This window comes from Neovison vison, chromosome 8, assembly GCF_020171115.1.
Source record: "Neovison vison isolate M4711 chromosome 8, ASM_NN_V1, whole genome shotgun sequence".
In the NCBI taxonomy this organism is placed as follows: Eukaryota; Metazoa; Chordata; class Mammalia; order Carnivora; family Mustelidae; genus Neogale; species Neogale vison.
Genome location: NC_058098.1, coordinates 1,556,335 through 1,572,706, shown reverse-complemented (window position 1 = coordinate 1,572,706; position 16,372 = coordinate 1,556,335). Strand labels below are relative to the sequence as shown.

Below are 16,372 nucleotides of genomic sequence, written 5' to 3'. Positions count from 1 at the left end.
CTGAGGCCGGCACGGGGCCCTGGTGACAGCCGTCCTGCCTCAACTATGGCCATGTGAATCTGCACAGGTGGTAAGATCTTGAAGAATTGACTGTTTCAGGGGTGACAGACTATAGTTTGGGACAATGAAGATGAGGAGCTGGAGGGCGGTGCAGGAGCACGGCAGGGCGTGTTCCGTGTCAGCGAGCTGCATGCTTAGAAATGGGCTAAAGGGTCCATTTTCTGTGTACTTGACCACAATAGCAGAATTATCTCAGCCCCCACCTCGATGTGCCATTGCACACTCGCACACATGCGAGTGCAGGTGACACGGGAGTCCGTGGGTCGTGGCGATGCCCACGTCCTGGTGTGGTCCCACCCGGCCTCTCTGCGAGGCGCCGGTGGGGAAACCGCCCGGAGGACGCGTGCAGTGTCTGTTGCTTCTGCAGTTGCGTGCGAGTCCCCAGCCTCAGAAGCGACATCAAAACAGAAAAGACTGGAGAAGCAGCTGCTCTCAAGACAAGCTCTGTGGGGACCACGGGATCGGGCCTGCGCCACCCCTGTGTGCCTGGACTGTCACCACGCTGTCACGCCTGATAAATGCTTGTTGAAAGCAGACACCTATAAGGTTAAAAGAACACAACGGATCCGTCTGCAGCCCACACACCCCTGGGTGTCAGGCTTCTGCAGGGAATGTGCTTCCCGAATCCAGGACACCATGCACGCGCACCGTGAGGGTAAATGGGTCCGTGCAGGGGCTCCTCGGGGCGGGCGGACGCTGCCGACGGCATTCATATTCTCATCACTGCCGTGTGGGCTCGGACGGTCGGGGCCACCCAAGGCTGCTTCTGAAAGGGCTGTATCGAGAAAGCCGAATAGGACAGGGGCCCCCCAGGTCCCCTGGTCCAATGTATGCAGGGCCACACAGGCTATGGGGAGTCACCGTGACCCTGCCCACACATACTTCGTGATCCCACAGTCCACAGGCCCCTAAACTCACAGGGCACGGCCAGGGCTGCCTCAGGGCCTTGGAGGCCATAGATGGAGAGCTTGGCTAGTCTCCGGCTTGCAGTCGTTGGGTTCCGGAGAAGGGCTCTGCAGAAAATTGACGGGTACTGGTATTTCCCCCAGGGCCAGGAAATTACTGATTTTTGCCTTGACGGTGATCAGTTACTGTACCTGTGACACTCAGCCCTGGGGGTATGTGCAGTAAGGCCCCTGCTGGAGGTGGAGGGGAGGGGATTGTGCTACCCTGCCCCCAGCCCGGGTTCCCTCATCTGTGCAGTGGGGACAGTAGGGCCCGAGGCAGCAGGGTCACCACTGGCCTGGCCTGGGGGCCTTAAGCTTGTTCACTTCAGCCCCACCCAGAGTACTCCAGGCAGCACATCCAGGGGTCCAGGCCAAGGACCCACACCCCTCCAGACCCCCCACCCAAGCACTTAGTCCTTTCCACGGAGTCAGGTGGCTCCTTAGAGCGGAACCCTCCCCCGCATCCCCTCCGCCACAGTGTCCGTGAGAAGGACACGGAGGGTTGCCAGATGTGATTTGAATTTCAGATCCACAACAAAGAACTCTGCGCACTACCACGAAAGCACTGTTTGTTACGAATCTGAAATCCAGATAACAGCTCCTGCCTTTTATCTGCCTGCCCCAAGGGGAAGGGGGGGCCTGGAGGAAAGGTTGGAGGGCTGGGCTGGGCCTGGCCAGGGAGAGGATGGCCCAGGGCTGCAGGGGAGCAGGGGCACCCCTGCAGTCTCCCCCACTCCCTGAGTGCCTTCTTCCAACCCTGGCAGGCAGGAGGTTGGCTGCAGGCCTGTAGCTGGGGCCCGAGGCAGGTGCAGAGCCCCCACCTCATGGCCCCCCATCCGCTTCTGGCCCCCACACTGCCCACGGTGGCCAAGACCAGCAGGGCTCACACTCTGCTGTCTCTGTGGGGTATGGAAGTCTCCCTCTGCCTGACAGTTCCTTCAGGGAGTCCCCCTGCAGCCCCAGGGACAGGTGCTCAGATGACCAAGGCCAGGGGAGGCCCCAGGTAGGGAGGGTGGCCAGAAAATTCCCCCAATAGGCCATGCTCCTCCCCAGAATCGCATGCTCTAAATTACTTCCTGGCCCTACCTACGTCAGGACAGCCCCAACCGGCCACTCCCAACCGGCTGCCCCCTGGTGTGTTTGAGGTGGCCTCAGCAGCAGCTACCCACAAAGACAGACCCCAGAGACAGTAGACACCTTCCCAAGTGCCTCTGAGGAGCCATCCTGGGCCTGCCCCAGTGCCAGCTGCCCGAAGGGGGCACCTCAAAGGGCCCAGTTCTGATCCCAGGAAATATCCGTGTGACCCCAATAGGTCCCCATAGCCTGGTGGCCTTCACAGAACCACTGCCCCGCTGGGGGGGGAGGGCTTCGTCCAAGGGCTCTGAGCTCCCAGCTGGATAGATCTGGAGTCCTTGGTGAATTCAGTGTCTGGTTCAAGGCCCAGCGGGTAGCAGGAGCTTAGGAAATTCACTGACAATATCCATTCTGCCGGTCATTGTGTGCTGGTCTCTGAAATACCTGCATTGGGATTGGACTCACTTGGACTTAATTAAAGATTGCCCTCTGTTAAAATGTAGTATTTAAAAGAGTATATTTATTTATTTGACAGAGATCACAAATAGGCAAAGAGCCAGGCAGAGAGAGAGGGGGAAGCAGGCTCCCTGCTGAGCAGAGAGCTGGATGCGGGGCTCAATCCCAGGACCCTGAGATCGTGACGGGAACCAAAGGCAGAGACTTAACCCACTGAGCCACCCAGGCGCCCTGCCCTCTGTGAAAATGGAACTCTCCACTTTTCCCTGGAAGAGTCAGTCCAACACAGTTTAGTATGAATTAATGGATCGGCGGGACTGCGGCAGAGCAGAGAGCCTCAGCTGACAAAGCTGATGGACCCTGGGGGCACCAGGGAGGGGCCAGTGAGGAAACAGCTGGCCTGCCCTCCCACCCTCCTGGCTTCCCAGGAATATATGGTTCTGCCAAGCTGGGGAAGCAGTCCAGACTGTGGCCCAGGGCAGAGGGCAGAAGGCAGGCCCTTCCCCATCCACTGAGCTGGTCCAGCTCCTACACCTCAGCTAGGGGCCAGTGTTTCCTGGACTTTCCAAAGATCATCATCATTTAAAGTGGAAGCATTTAAAGATCACGAAATTTGTCATGTTTGAATTTGGAAACTGGTGTGACTTTGGAGTGTCACAGATGCGTTTTCAGCCCAGTGCCATTCGCCACCTCCTCTCCTTACACCCAAAAGCGTCTTCTCCTTTCTCCTTCTCCTTTTCTTTTGAAGGATGCAGCTGTGCCCCTCACCCACGGTATCAGTGACAGGGCCCCACGGACACACGGGCAGAAGGTCAGGTGCTCCCTCCCGCTCGTCCCCCACCCGCGTGGCTCACGTCATTTCATCCCATCGTCACAGGAGGGTGAGCACAGGACCAGAAGGCGTTTCCAGAGCCAGAGGCCACATTCACACAACTTTTGTCACCACACATGGTGACAGCTGTCCTGTGGCATCCGTGGCTCCTGACACTCCCTCGCTGTGCCCCGTTCATCACTGACACCTGACCGTGGGTGCGTGTGTGTGTGGAGGGAAGTGCACGGTGCGTGCGGGCGTGGCCCTGCCCTCGGCTTCCGGGGTCCACGGGGTCTGCGATGGATCCCCCACAGAGAATGGGGTGCTCCTGTATGTTTGTGCCCTTCTGAGAAATTCCCACCAGATTTCACAGCGAGCTGCCTGCTTCCCTGGGGACAGGGTGCTGAATGCCAGCCAGAGCGCCCTGGCGAATAGATCTAAGGCCAAGCAGAGGGCCGGGTCAGGTCTCTGCGTGGCACCCCATGGACAGGAAGGATGTCACAAGCAGGTGGCCTCAGCCTCCTGACTTTTCTACCCTCAGAGCCCGATGTGTTGGAAGATTGCTTTCCTGCCCATAACCAATACAGACAAGCAGTTATTATGTTACTAAGTAATTAACTCCCTTCCCCACTTTTTATTAATCAGAGATACAGGCCTCACACGGCAGGAATGATCTTTTGCCCCTGAGACAGAGGGATGGAGGTCTGGGCCAAGTATTGATGGACAAGACATTTTCCATCACATAGCAAAACCCTATCTTGTGGCAGCTGTAGAAAGGAAAGGGCGTTTGGTGACTCTTGAAACAGAAAGGCCCGGGTTTGGGCTTTAGGCACGGTTGGATCCAGGCGCTCAGACAAGGGCACCAGGAAGCAGCCTCTTCCCTCTGCCTTGGCCTCACCAGCTGTGCTCCCTCCAGGGGACAGCCTGGGAGGGGACAGCCTTGGAGGCCACCAGGCCAGCCACGCCTGGGGCAGGAAGGAGAGAGGGCTAGGTGTTCCCATGGGATACCTGGCCTCAGTCCCAGCCTCCACACAGACCCGCCGGACAGGCTGGGGCTGTCCCCTTCCCCAGGTTTCAGTTTCCCTCCAAACACGCTTCCTGCCTGGCCTGGGCAGCTGGGCATTGGGACTGCCGATTCCACAGCCCACCTTGCCTCCTCTCCCTTCTCTTGCTGGCTCGGCAGGGGTGACTTTCCCAGCTCCTCGGGCCCAGCAGAGAACAGACAGCCGGTGCTCAGTACATGCTTTGTACATGCGGGCTGAGGTCCCAGGACCCCTTCTAGGCAGCACTGTCCCCTTGCTGCCCAGGGGAGAAGCCAGTGGAATGGAGGGATGGAGTCCCACGCCCTACTGCCTGCTGTAGGTTGCGGGTGAGCCTCCCAGCCTCTGGAGCCCCAGCTCCAGCATCTGCTGAGTGGGGAATGTGAGTGCCCCTCGTGGGCTGCCTGTGAGGACAGAGGGTGCTGCAGCAAGTGCTGGTGGAAAGGTTCTTTGCACCCACGAGCCCAGCCACGAGCATGAGCACGGACGGGGGTGGCGGAGGACAGATAGCCCCATGGCTGCCCCTCATGGCAGAGCTCCAGAGGCCTGCCTGAGAGGCCCCAGCCATCCCTTTTTGTGGCCCTGGCCCCCCCAAAGGAAACATGGGGTAACCTGGCCTTTTGTAGAAAGATGGGGTGTGCCAGCGTGGTGCCCTGAAAACATGGGGGACCCTCATCCAGCATATGCCCAGAACCAGGGCACTGCTTCTCCTGCAGGCTCTTCCTTGGGGCCCCAGGCTTGGTCCCCACTGCCTCGTGGAGCGCCCCAACGCTGGGGTCCACGAATATTTGCGAGATGAGCAAGTGAAATGTCACCTGCTCACACAGGCCCCCCCACCTTGCTAATGAGCCAGGCCACCCCTCCTCTCCCCCCGCCCCTCTGATATCCCCATGGGAATGGCTCCGCTCATCAGCTGCTTGTGGGGCGACCTCCGAGTGCCTGGCACACAGTAGGTGCTCAGTAAACACCAGCTGCTGCCGTGGGTGGCCCCCCCACAGAAGCTGCCGCTTTTGCCCTGGGCCCGCTGGCTCTGTCTCCCCCCAGCGCATCCAATCCGAGGAGAAAGGCCCCCTGGGCATGTTTGTTTGCTGCAGGACTCAGGCCCAATAGACTCAGTGTCTTTCCTCTCTCCTTCTCCATCCTCATGCAGGGCTGGGGAGTGGCAGTTTCCAGAGATTGAAGACAAAATTGCTTGAAAGCCTGAGCTTTTATCCTCCAATTTGTAGCCATTTAGCAGGGCTGGGCGGAGGGGCAGCCCAGGCTCTGGCTGTGCCATTGGCACAGAGACGCCCACCGCCGCAGAGAACTGCTCCTTTGTCCTTCCCCAGACAGCTCTGGGCCGCGGGGACTGACACCCGCCAGGAGGCCAGGCCAGGTCCTGCAGGGCCAGCAGGGCAGCCACTGGCAGTGCCGCAGGGCGTGCTGAGCTCTGGGCCCTGCAGGCGGTGGCACCCACGGTCTCTGCCACCACTTCTCCTGCTGCTCCCGCTCCGACCTCTGCCCGTGATGGTGCCCAGCCCCCAGAGGGGAGCCTCCAGGCTCACCCCGCCCTCTGGCCACGAAGGAGGGGGACAGGAAAGAAGAGCAACCTGCCTCGGCCAGAGGGGTCCCTTGCGGTGGAAAGAGAGAGGGTGCAGGGAAAGCGATGCCACGTTAGGATTCTGGAGGAGATTTTCTGGGGCTTTGGGGAAATGAAGGTGCAGATAGAGCTGTGGGGTGGAGAAAGGCTTTTAAATGTTGCTGGGAACAGCTTCGCTCTGCAGTGGTGAGAAGCAGAGTTTGCTGACCTGTGTCTGGAGGGTGGAGAGTGGCGCCTGGCTGTCAGAGAGCATCACGAGACAGGCTCTGTCTGATGTCCTGCGGAAGCAGGGCCTACGTGGTGGGGAGAGAACGTGAAGTCAGGGAGGAAGGGCTCTAGTGGCTGGAAAAGAAGGAAGGCTTCCTGGAGGAGGTGGCTTCTTACCCACCCAAGTTTGAATCTCTCTTAAGTTGTGCTGGTCTTGTCCCCTCTCCAAGTGGACTCTGAACACCTGGGGCAGGACCAGCATCTGCCCCCTCGGTGGAAGCTGCCGGGACAGATTGTTCATCGGACCCACGCTCACCCGGCAGCAGCATCTCCTCCCTGTCCCCATCTGTTGCCCTCAGTCCCACCTCCAGGCCTTTGCCTAGGACCAGTCCTCCATCCAAGGTGCCTCCCTCCTGGGGCCCGTCCCTTCCCCTCCACCCCTCGAGCTCAGTTCTAGTCCTCATACCTCCTGGAAGCTCCCCAGGTAGAAGATCACAGCCAAGACAGGTGAAAACCCTGGTCCTGGGGGTGGGCAGGCTGCACCGGACTAGGGGCGGGGTCTAGGGGTCATATTCTCAAGGCTGGAGTAAGCCCCTCCTAGCACCCTGCCATGCTCCTGAACAGGTGTGCATGGGTCGGGGCACTGCTGGGGCACGTGTCCCCGATCAGCCTCAAACCTAATGTGACAGGCCAAGCCCACCTGCTCCCCACGCCCTGCCGAGCGGTCTCGTATCTCCCTGAGGTCCCGACTGATGTACAGGAGCTCAGCCCACACCGCCCCCCAAGAAGTCCTCTGGAATCAGCACCAATAAAAAAATACGCTTTACTGTGGACCTCAGAGTCTGCAAGATAGCGCGTGGACACGCAGGGGATGGGGCATGCAGAGCGCCGACGGGTGCACGGGACATGGCGAACGGCCCCTCCCCTGGGCATGCCCCGGGACCCTGGTCTCTTCGGGCTGCCCCTGCAAGCCTCGGGACCCTCAGGGCATGGCCAGTCCCCTCCCAGCTGCCAGCCCCTGGAGGCTGGTTGAGCAGATGGAGCGGGAGGGGCAGCCTTCTGGACAAGCACACGTCCAGTGCTCCGGCCGCTCTCAGAGCTGCCAGGCAGGGCCCAGCACCCCGAGCCCGGGGGCGGGGTGGGCAGAAGCAGCTGGCGCAGCTCAGCCGGAAGCAGCAGCACGAGGAAGGAGGGCGTGGGAGCCCACACCTGCCAATCCAGCCCTGAGCGCCTCAGCAATTTTGTCTCTCTTGATTAAACAGCCAAGGAACATGGGGTTCACAGACGTGTTTTCTTCTTCGTTTTCCTGAAACACCCAGAATGGAAGAGCGGAGAACGGCCGCGAAGTTCCCGGGGGGCACTTGACACTTTGGGGCAGAGGGAGTTGGAAGGATGAGGGACGATGGAGCTGGCGCCTGGGTTTAAGCAGGACAGACAGCGGCAGAGCCGACGGCCCAGGCTTGTTGACGGGGGTGGGGGGTGTAGTGTGCAGGTGTGTGCACGTGCGGGGCGGACTGCAGCGTCACGGGGCACGGAGCACACACCGGTCACTTGCTTTGGGAAGAACGCCAAGCAGTAACTGTGCAAAGGGTGGGCGCCACTGGCCATCAGACCATCTGTGGAGACAGCAGGGCTGGGACGGCCCCTCCTGGGGTGGAGCCAGGGTCTGGGTGGCAGGGCAGGCGTCCGCGTTCTGCTCAGACAGCGAGGGCCTCTCTGGCCAGCCCACCGAGCTGCCCCGCCATGGGCAGGTGGTCTAAGAGAGCCTGCCGTGGCATTTCAGGTGGGCTGAAGACAAGGTGTAGCTCCCACCTGGGGGCAGCCAGGGCAGCCAGGTGGGAGATGGTAGGGCCGGCTGCCGGGGTGGGGGTGGGAGGGTGGGAAGCAGAGCCTCAAAGGGGAGTGGCAGTGGGAGGGCCCTGTCCCGGCCTCCCAGGTGCCCAGGAAGGCCGCTCACTTCCAGCAGCGCTCCAGGGAGCTATGGGGCTGGACCTTAAGCTTCTGGGGGCAGAGCAGCTTGGTGAAGGCTCGTCGGAAACTGTAGTGGCACAGCGGGTAGAGGACAGGGTTGACGGCGGAGTTGGCCCACAACAGCCAGAAGGAGGTCTCATACCAGTAGTCGGGGACGCAGTGGCCATGGCAGGCGGCCCGGATAATCATCAGGAGTGTGTACGGGGCCCAGCAGAGCCCAAAGATGCTCACGATGACGGCCAGCGACTTGGCCACCTTCTTGTCCCGCGACAGCCGGAAGCGCTGAGTGATGCTCTGGGACACCATCTTCATGCGCTTCTCCAAGGACGCCGAGGACGCTGAGGGCTTGGAGCCCCGCTTGAGCGAGCGCGGCCGCTCTGTGCCCCGGGAGGAGCTGCCGGAGCTGGAGGTGGGCGAGGCCGCGGCGCCCCCACCGCTACCGCCCCCGAGGGCCACCTCCCCGGCCTCCGTGCCAGGGGCTGCCTCGCCCACCCCGACCCCATACCGATGCAGCGGCATGGCCTCCCCTCGCCCCTTGTGCCAGCAGCCCCAGCAGCCTGGCGCAGCCGTTGGGGGCGAGGACTGGGCATCAGGTGCGGGCTCGGGGTCCCGCACGCCATCCAGCCGGACGCGGGTGCGCCTCTGGATGTTCAGGTAGATGCTCAGGTTGAAGAAAGTGACGCTGAGGAAGGGCGTGAAGAACTCGAGTGTGGAGGCCGTGATGAGGAAGTACCAGTTGTAGAAGAACTCGGCATAGCAGTGGCCCTCTGGGATGGAGCTGCCGCCCGACAGGTACTCCCAGCTCAGGATGGCAGGCCCGTACAGCAGGAAGGCCAGGACCCACACCAGCACCATCTTCTGCACCGCCCGCCGTGTGTCGCCCTGCTGGGCCCGGTAGGACACCTGCCGTGGGAGACACTGGGTCAGGAGGGAAGGGCACCGGGCCCAGGGGGCAGCCTCTGTGGTGCTGGGAGCATCCCCCCACCGCCCACCAGCAGCCTCTGGGCCTCTGCGCATGGCCTCCCTCCCCTTCCCACATGGATCCTGGGCTGGCGGACGCCCTGGACGCCCTGGCCCGCTCCCCTACGATCAGAGAGCCTCCCTCAGACCAACCGCACGCGCGCGCGCTCCCTCTGGGCCAGGCCACCTGCCTGCTGCCCCCGCCCCCGGCAGTGAGGGTCCTGAGGCTATCTTGCCATTGTGCCCTGTCCACTGAGCACCCACTGGGCGCCAGGCTCTGTGCTCAGCACTTTTTGGATGTCTTGGCATCTCGATTACTGTCCTCACTCTCCTGGTGGCTTGGGGAGGGAGGCGGAGGCCACAGCTGGATTGGCTCAAGGGGACAGAGCTGGGGCTTGACCCCAAACCCATGCTGTGCCCTCTGTCCCATGGCCTCTCTAGACTAGGACACACGAGGCCCCCAGCAGAGGGCGCTCAGACTGACTGGTACAACCTCCAAGGAGGAGATGAGAGGGCGAAGGAGAGACCCGGGCTGCAGCCGCTTCCTCTGTGCCCACAGGGTAGTGACGCAGGAAGGCCAGGCAGTCCAGCATCCCTGAGGGTGGCCACTCACACCAAGGGAAGCTGGTGGAGATAGAAGCTGATGCCTGGCTTCCTGGGGTCTGCTCGTGCACGCGCGCGCGCGCGCGCGCGCGCGTGTGTGTGTGTGTGTGTATGGGGGGAGGGTACCACCAAGAGCCTCTGGCCCAGAACCTCCCTCAGCTCTCAGAATGTTGGACCTGCTCCAGGCTGGAGGCTGAACTGTCCCTCTTCCTTCAGGAGCTCCTGACGCCAGGTCTAGATAGTGCCTCCCGCCTGTCCCAGGGCATGTCCTACCCGCAGCAACTGGCTACTGAGTACCACGTATATCGGGTGTGAGGCCAGCAGGGGCCAGGCTCACCCGGTACTGCCCACCACCTGCAATGGTCCGGCTCTGCTGTGGCCACCTCCGGCCCATCCCTCCTCCCGGGACCGAACACGGGCAGCGCATCCCAGACTCACGGCGCGGGTGACCGACAGGAAGCGGTCGTAGCTGATGAGCACGATGTTGAAGACAGAGGACGTGCAGAGCAGATAGTCCACCACCAGCCACAGTTTGCAGAGACCCCGGCTAAAGGGCCAGCGGCCAGTCAGCACGTAGGGCACATAGAGTGGGATGCAGAAGGCCCCTGTGGGAGAAGAGGGCCAGGGTGGGCGACGGCAGGACAGATGTCCGGGGTGAGCCTCACCACAGTGGAGAGACAAGCAGGACTTGGGGGTGCACGGTGGCCACTTTCCTGGGACCAGTAAGCGTTACCTTGCCCTCCCCTCCATCCTGTCTCTCAGGCACAACTTCTACCCTGCCCCTGGCCTTCAACCCCTGCCTAGTGTCCAGCCCCGCTGGTGTCTCTCGGACTTGGAGTCAGGAGGGAAGATCCCGGGGTGGGGACCTTTGGGCATCATGAGACCCTGAGCCTTGATTTAGGACTTCCAGACTTCTGACCAGTCCTCCCAAGCCCCAGAGGGAGCCCCTCTGCCTGCTGGACCCCAGCCCTATCCCGGCCTTTGGACAGCCCTTCCTCATCAGCTCAGAAAACAAGAAAGCCTTTCTCCTGGCTCAAAGGGCATTTGGCTGCCGTCGCGCCAGCCGCTCCCACTGCCACCAATGTCTGGCAGACGCACCTAGCAGCCCCAACAGGTGTCTGGCGCTCCGGCCCCCTCCGCGCGCCCCGCCCCCAAGCCGGCAGCAGCGCGCGGACACGTGAGAGCACGCTCCTCCGAGCATCTCCCCCACCCCCACCCCGCTTCCCCCACGGCCCCCTCCCCCAACACGGCTCTAAAAACTCCCTTCTCTGTCCCCTCCCCCAAACCTCTCCCAGCGCCCTCCGCACGTCCTGAGTCCGCCAGCAGCCTTTGTTTGGCTACAGCGCAGAAGCCGGCGCTGCACCCGGGGCTGCTGCGCCTAGCGCCTTGCCAAGCGCCCGCGCGCCCGGACCCCTTCCCGAGGAACATCCCGCCCGCCCCCCGCCCCCCTCCCCGTCCCTTGGTGGGGGAGGCAAGGAACTTCGTCCGCGCCCACCGCCCCACGGGTCCAGGACGCCCCTTCCCCAAGCAGAGCTCCCCGGCGGGGTGTGTGCCTGAGCATAAAGGCACCCTAGTCCACGCTCCGATCCCTGCTGGCCGGGCCGGGCACTCCTGGGCTCGGGCGGGGGCTGGGGGCTTTACCCACGAGGAAGTCGGAGATGGCGAGGTTGAGCAGAAAGAAGTTGTTCTGGGTGCGGAGGCTCGAGTCGGCCACGAAGGCGAGCATGACCAGCGCGTTGCCGAGCACCGTGGCCACGATAAGCAGCGCCATGAGCGCGGCCAGCACCGCGGTCCAGGCGGCGGAGAAGCCGCGCGCCCCGCCTGCAGCCGCCGCCTCGCCCGCCAGCGCCCCCGACGCGTTCAGCGGCCCGTCGGGCGGCGTGCGCTCCATGGCCCCGCCGGCTCAGGCGGCGCCGGGGCGCGGGTCAGGGCGCGGATCGCCGGCCGCGCGGCCGGGAGGGGCCCCGGCCCGGGAGCCTGGTGTTTGCGGGCTCTCGGCCCGGCCGGCTTCGCCGGGGGGTGCCCGGCGCATGGTCCGCGGGCGCCGAGGCCCGGGACGGGGCCGGAGCGGGCGGCGCCGAGGGGGCCCGGGCCGGAATCCGGGCCGAATGGGGCCAGTGGCACCACCGCTACAGCCCGAGCGGACCTGGAGCGGAGCGGGAGCCCGAGCCGCCGCCAGAGCGCCGGTGCGCCCCGAGTGCTGCGCGCAGCCGAGTGCGCCCCGCGCCCAGCCCGCCGCCCCCCGCGCCCCGCGCAGCGCCCCCGCCATTGGCTGCCGCCCGCGCCCCGCCCCCGCCCCGCCCCCGCCCCGCCCGGCGCCGGCAGCACCACGGACAGCGCCGCGTGCCCGCCGGGCCGCTGGAGCCCCAGCCAGGAGCGCACGGCGGCTGGCGGAGAGCCCGGCCCGAGCGGGCGGGCGCCGGGGCGGGGGGCGCGCCTGCTGCCCGCCGGCCCGCGCACCCAGGAGCCGGTACCTGCGCCGCTAGGCCTGCCCGGTGCCCTCAGCCCCGGTGACCCTGGCCGGCCCTCGTCGGGAGCCGGGGGACTGTGGGGACATGGAATGAGGGGGGTACGCCTGCACCTGCGCTAGGGGGAACTTGCCCCGCGAGACCCCTCCTCCTGTCATGCTTCAGGCAAGCGGGTTTCAGGGGAAGGAACGTCCCAAAGACAAAGGATGGGAGGGGTCTCCGAGAGCAGGATCCCTGGCCAGGGGTCTGCTCCAGCCCCCATATGCGTGGGACTCGGGGTCTCAGTCTCCCCACCGGCAGGGCCCGACGCAGGGTCTAGGGCGACCTGCAAGGAGCAGACAGTTGTGGAGTTACATAAGGGAAGATCTGGAGCCAGTGGACCCGACCGGGAAGGGAGCACACCCACTTGGGGCGCAGGCGGACCCAGGTCGGGGGGGGGGGGAGGCGGGAGGTTCAGAGCCCCGCCGTGGGTCCCCTCCCCCCCGGCTGACAGCGCAGTGGGGCGGTCACCGCCGCGGGGACAGACGAGGTCACTGCGCTTAGGGCGCAGCCAAGGCAGCTGCTGCGTTAGCGCCTGCAGGAGGGGATGGGGGAGGAGAGGCAGCGGGAGGGAGCACCCCCTCCCCCCTACAAGCTCAGATAGACAGGGTCAAGGACAGATTCAGCAGGAGACACTCACAGCGAGACAGACAGATGCGCCCACACTCAGACACACAGACACCCACAGACCAGGGAAACAGCCACCCAGCGTCAGGCTGGGGACCCACCAGCAGCAGTTAGACACACACATCAGACAGCAGCCAGCCAGGGAACAGCGCCCGAGGGAGAGAAGGGCAGCTACTCTGCTCTGTCTCCAGCGGCACACATCTGTGGAAGCCTCAAGGAGGACAGAAGTGGGGGAGTCTGCATGGGGGGGCGGGAGGCTGGGGGAAGGGGCTGCTGTCCAGCACATAAGGCACCCCCATGCGTACAGTAGCTTCCTGATTGTGCAAGGACCTACCCACTTCCCTAGACCCAAGAGGTACTTCAGAAACTTTGGGAAGTGGGGGAAATTAGACTCCCTCTAACCCTTCCTCAGGGCTGGTTGCAGCTGGAGACCCCAGACCTTTGCCTTAGCAGACCTACTCTTCCTTGGCTCGTGGCGGCAGCTTTGCTGGAGGGGGAGCGTGGGGATCCAGCTCATCCTCCCAGAAGCCCTCTCTGAGCAACTGGGTCTACTCCTCCCCTCCAGAAGCGAGCCCTGTTCCCCCTACAGGCTCCCCAGCTTCCCTTTACCACACCCCAGTGTGCCTGGTGGGCAGGGCAGTGCGGGGACCAGGCAGCTGTCTGGTGGTGAGAAAACAAGCCATGTGGGGAGTCTCTGGAGCAGCAGGGTACTGCTGGACCCCCTCGCTCCCATCACCCAAATCCGCCTACACCTTCAGTCCCGGGTCAGGACTCACTGTCCCCCATGCCCAACCCGTAGCTCTCTGTGGAGCGCCACCCCCGCATGGGCTCTGGTCTTCCCCAAGCACTTAAGGCTGGCTTTGGCCAGACAGTACTCTGTGGATTGGATGCCCTTCACCCCTGGACTTGGGAGCTGGAGTTGGGAGGGGATTGAAGGGGGCTCAGGCTCTCTCTCACTAGTTGGGAGCCTCCTTTCCAGCCTCAGTATCCCCATCTCGAAAGGGGGACTATGTTGTTTACCATATGGGATGCATGGGCCAAATCAAGGGGAAGTCTGTGCAGAGGGCATCCCCTCTGAAGTCTCTGTGAAGCTGCCCATGGTTATCCTTGTGGCTATCAATATTCTGGAGCCTTCCCTGACAGTCTTTGGTCCCACAGCAGCTGAAGGGGGCATGGACTCACTTCGGATCCAGGCACCAGGAGACCAGCTGCCTGATGAAAAGGAGTTATGTGTTTTTTTCTGAATGTGGGGATCTTCCTCTCTCAGTTGAGGCCATAAGGAGAGGGAGAGTCAGGGTTGACCCACAAGTTTGAGGATGACCATGGCCAAGGCTAGTAAGTGCCTCCTATCTTCGTTTACAAGCATGACCTTGTTAATTCCCATTTGCTCTCCAAGGCGGGTAGGATTGGAGGTCCCTTTGTAGAGCGAGGAAGCCACCTACCCAAGGTCAAATGAGGCCAATGTCCCTTCTCTTAATGACTACACTCTTGGCCCAGCTCTAAGGTCAGAGTCCCTGAGGCCCACCTTGACCCTGGCTGGACAGAAGCCTGATGTCCTCTGGGCTGGGCCCAATGTGGCCAAGGAAATTTGGGGTGAATGAATCAGGTCCTCACAGGGCTATGCACAGGATATCTTGCCATAAGGCCTCTGTCCCAAGTAGTGAGTTTCCAGGTACCTGGATGGCAGAGAACCCTCCAAGACCCTGGAAAAGAGTGCTGAGGGCTGGGGGACAGGATAGCCTCCTCTACTGGGCTCACTAAGACCTCACAGAGACAGTGGCCTGGGACCCCAGTTTCTCTGTTTGTTGAAATAGCTGGCATTCAGTGCACCAAATGGCCAGTCCAACAGAGAGACCATTGGGCAAATCCCCCAATCACACATTCTCTAGCCAGGTTAGCAAAACCAGACCCCCCCACAAACCCCTCACAGAGGAGCTGGTTCACCCACTGACTGATTAATTTGTTCATTCATCTGTGTGACGTGGTTTAATTGAGCACCTACTATGTCTCAGGCACTACACTAAGTTGTCGACGGAGGAAGGCAAACACCACGCAGTAAAGAAGCCAGACATATGCCCACTGGTTATAAGAAATGAAGCAAGGCAGGGACAGAGAATGCCAGGGCACAGGGCTGGGTCCGCTGTGGGACATGCCACTCAGCTCTCCTTTCAAGAGAGTAGGCGGAGGCAGGACTGTTTAGATCCGCTGCTGAGTTGAAGCTGAGGTGAGGCACATGCCTCCCCTGTGTGTGGGGCTTCCAGTGCTTGGTGGAATGCGCGGCGTGAGTCGGAATGTGGCCCTGATGGAACAGCTACAGATTCTGTGGCACTGCCCGAAGTCTGGGGGCCCGGGCAGGGGCCTGACCCATCAGGGTTGCAAATGGAGACAAGGGCTCTGGGCTGAAGCCCTGGTGGATGGACACGGGGCCATGGGCACCCGTGTGAAGGGTTTCATATCCCCAGAAATGGCCTGACAGCCGTTTTGGACAGCGGCGGGGCAGTGCCCGCGAGGATGGGTGCCACCCTCACGCCGCACTGTCATGAATCAGAGAGTTTTACATGGCACTACGCTTCCAACGGGAAGGGAACGAGCATCCTGAACCCTGTGGCCACTGAAGAATCAATGTCCCCCTGGCCCCTGGGGCCCTGTTACAGGCCCCTCCCCGACAGGGCTCCCTCTCACTGGGAGGCATGGGAAGGAGCCCACCAAACCAGCTTCCACTGCCTCCCCGGCATTTTGAGCCCCAGAGCCCAGAGAGGAGCAGCCAGCGGGAGTCTCAGCCAGCCGGCAGGAGCAGGTGCGGCTGCTGGTACTTCCAGCGGCCCGGGGTGGGAGTGGGGGACACGTGTGGCATTCAGGGGCCTCCCGGCACTGTGGTGCCTACCCCGTGACCGTTACGTGCGTGGACGGCGCACCTAGCCCCGCCTGAGGAGGCACGGTAACCGGGGGCTCAGTCCCTCAGGAGTGGGGATGGGGGTCACACCCCCACGGAGGCCCCCAAGACCTGCAGAGGTGACAGCAGAGGCGGGGTGTGGCTGGACAGGCAGGCTGGGCGGCGGAGGAGGGAAGGAAGGAGCAGCAGCTGAGCCCCGAGAGCAGCTGTAGTCACGGGGCTGGTGGGCCTACCGCGCTGTCGGCGATCTCCCCCCAGGAAGAGCGGCTGGGGCACCCGGAGGAGCCCCCACGTGCAGGGAGACCGGCTGCGGCACAACGAGCGGCGCTGCTCAGAGAGAATGAGGAGGCTGGTGTCACGGCCCTGGCTGCCACGAGCAGGGTTACCGAGGGGTGGTCCGCGCTCCGGGCTCCGGTGGGACGGGTTGAGACTGTCAAAGGTGCCCGTGACTGCCCCCCTTTCCTACCCACCCGCCCTCCTGCGCCTCCCCCTGCACGGGCGTCAGACCTGCACTGCGGGGTGGGAGCTCCTCCCTGCTCCCTTTCCCTTTATCTCCTGCCTGTGCCCTCAATCATCTCACGACCCTGAACCCCATCTCGGTGTCCGCCCCCTGGAGAACACAAGCCGACACGGGCCA

The 16,372-nt window shown here is 62.9% G+C and overlaps 1 protein-coding gene across 1 annotated transcript; it reads right to left on the bottom strand.

Moving 5' to 3' along the window:
* Positions 1-8,044: 8,044 nt before the first annotated feature.
* Positions 8,045-11,599, bottom strand: HRH3 (histamine receptor H3). The gene is made up of 3 exons (XM_044262277.1): positions 11,350-11,599; positions 10,147-10,313; positions 8,045-9,048 (listed from the first exon to the last, which is right to left on the bottom strand). Exons 1-3 carry the CDS (start codon positions 11,597-11,599, stop codon positions 8,128-8,130), a joined length of 1,338 nt encoding a protein of 445 aa, XP_044118212.1. The 3' UTR covers positions 8,045-8,127.
* Between the last annotated feature and the right edge of the window lie 4,773 nt (positions 11,600-16,372).

Excerpts from the sequence above, each read along its gene's own strand:
- HRH3 (XM_044262277.1), bottom strand. The coding sequence starts at position 11,599 with ATGGAGCGCACGCCGCCCGACGGGCCGCTGAACGCGTCGGGGGCGCTG. Across the intron at positions 10,314-11,349 it reads CATCTCCGACTTCCTCGTGG|GGGCCTTCTGCATCCCACTC; the intron begins GTAAAGCCCCCA and ends CTTCTCCCACAG. Across the intron at positions 9,049-10,146 it reads TCCTGTCGGTCACCCGCGCC|GTGTCCTACCGGGCCCAGCA; the intron begins GTGAGTCTGGGA and ends CTCCCACGGCAG.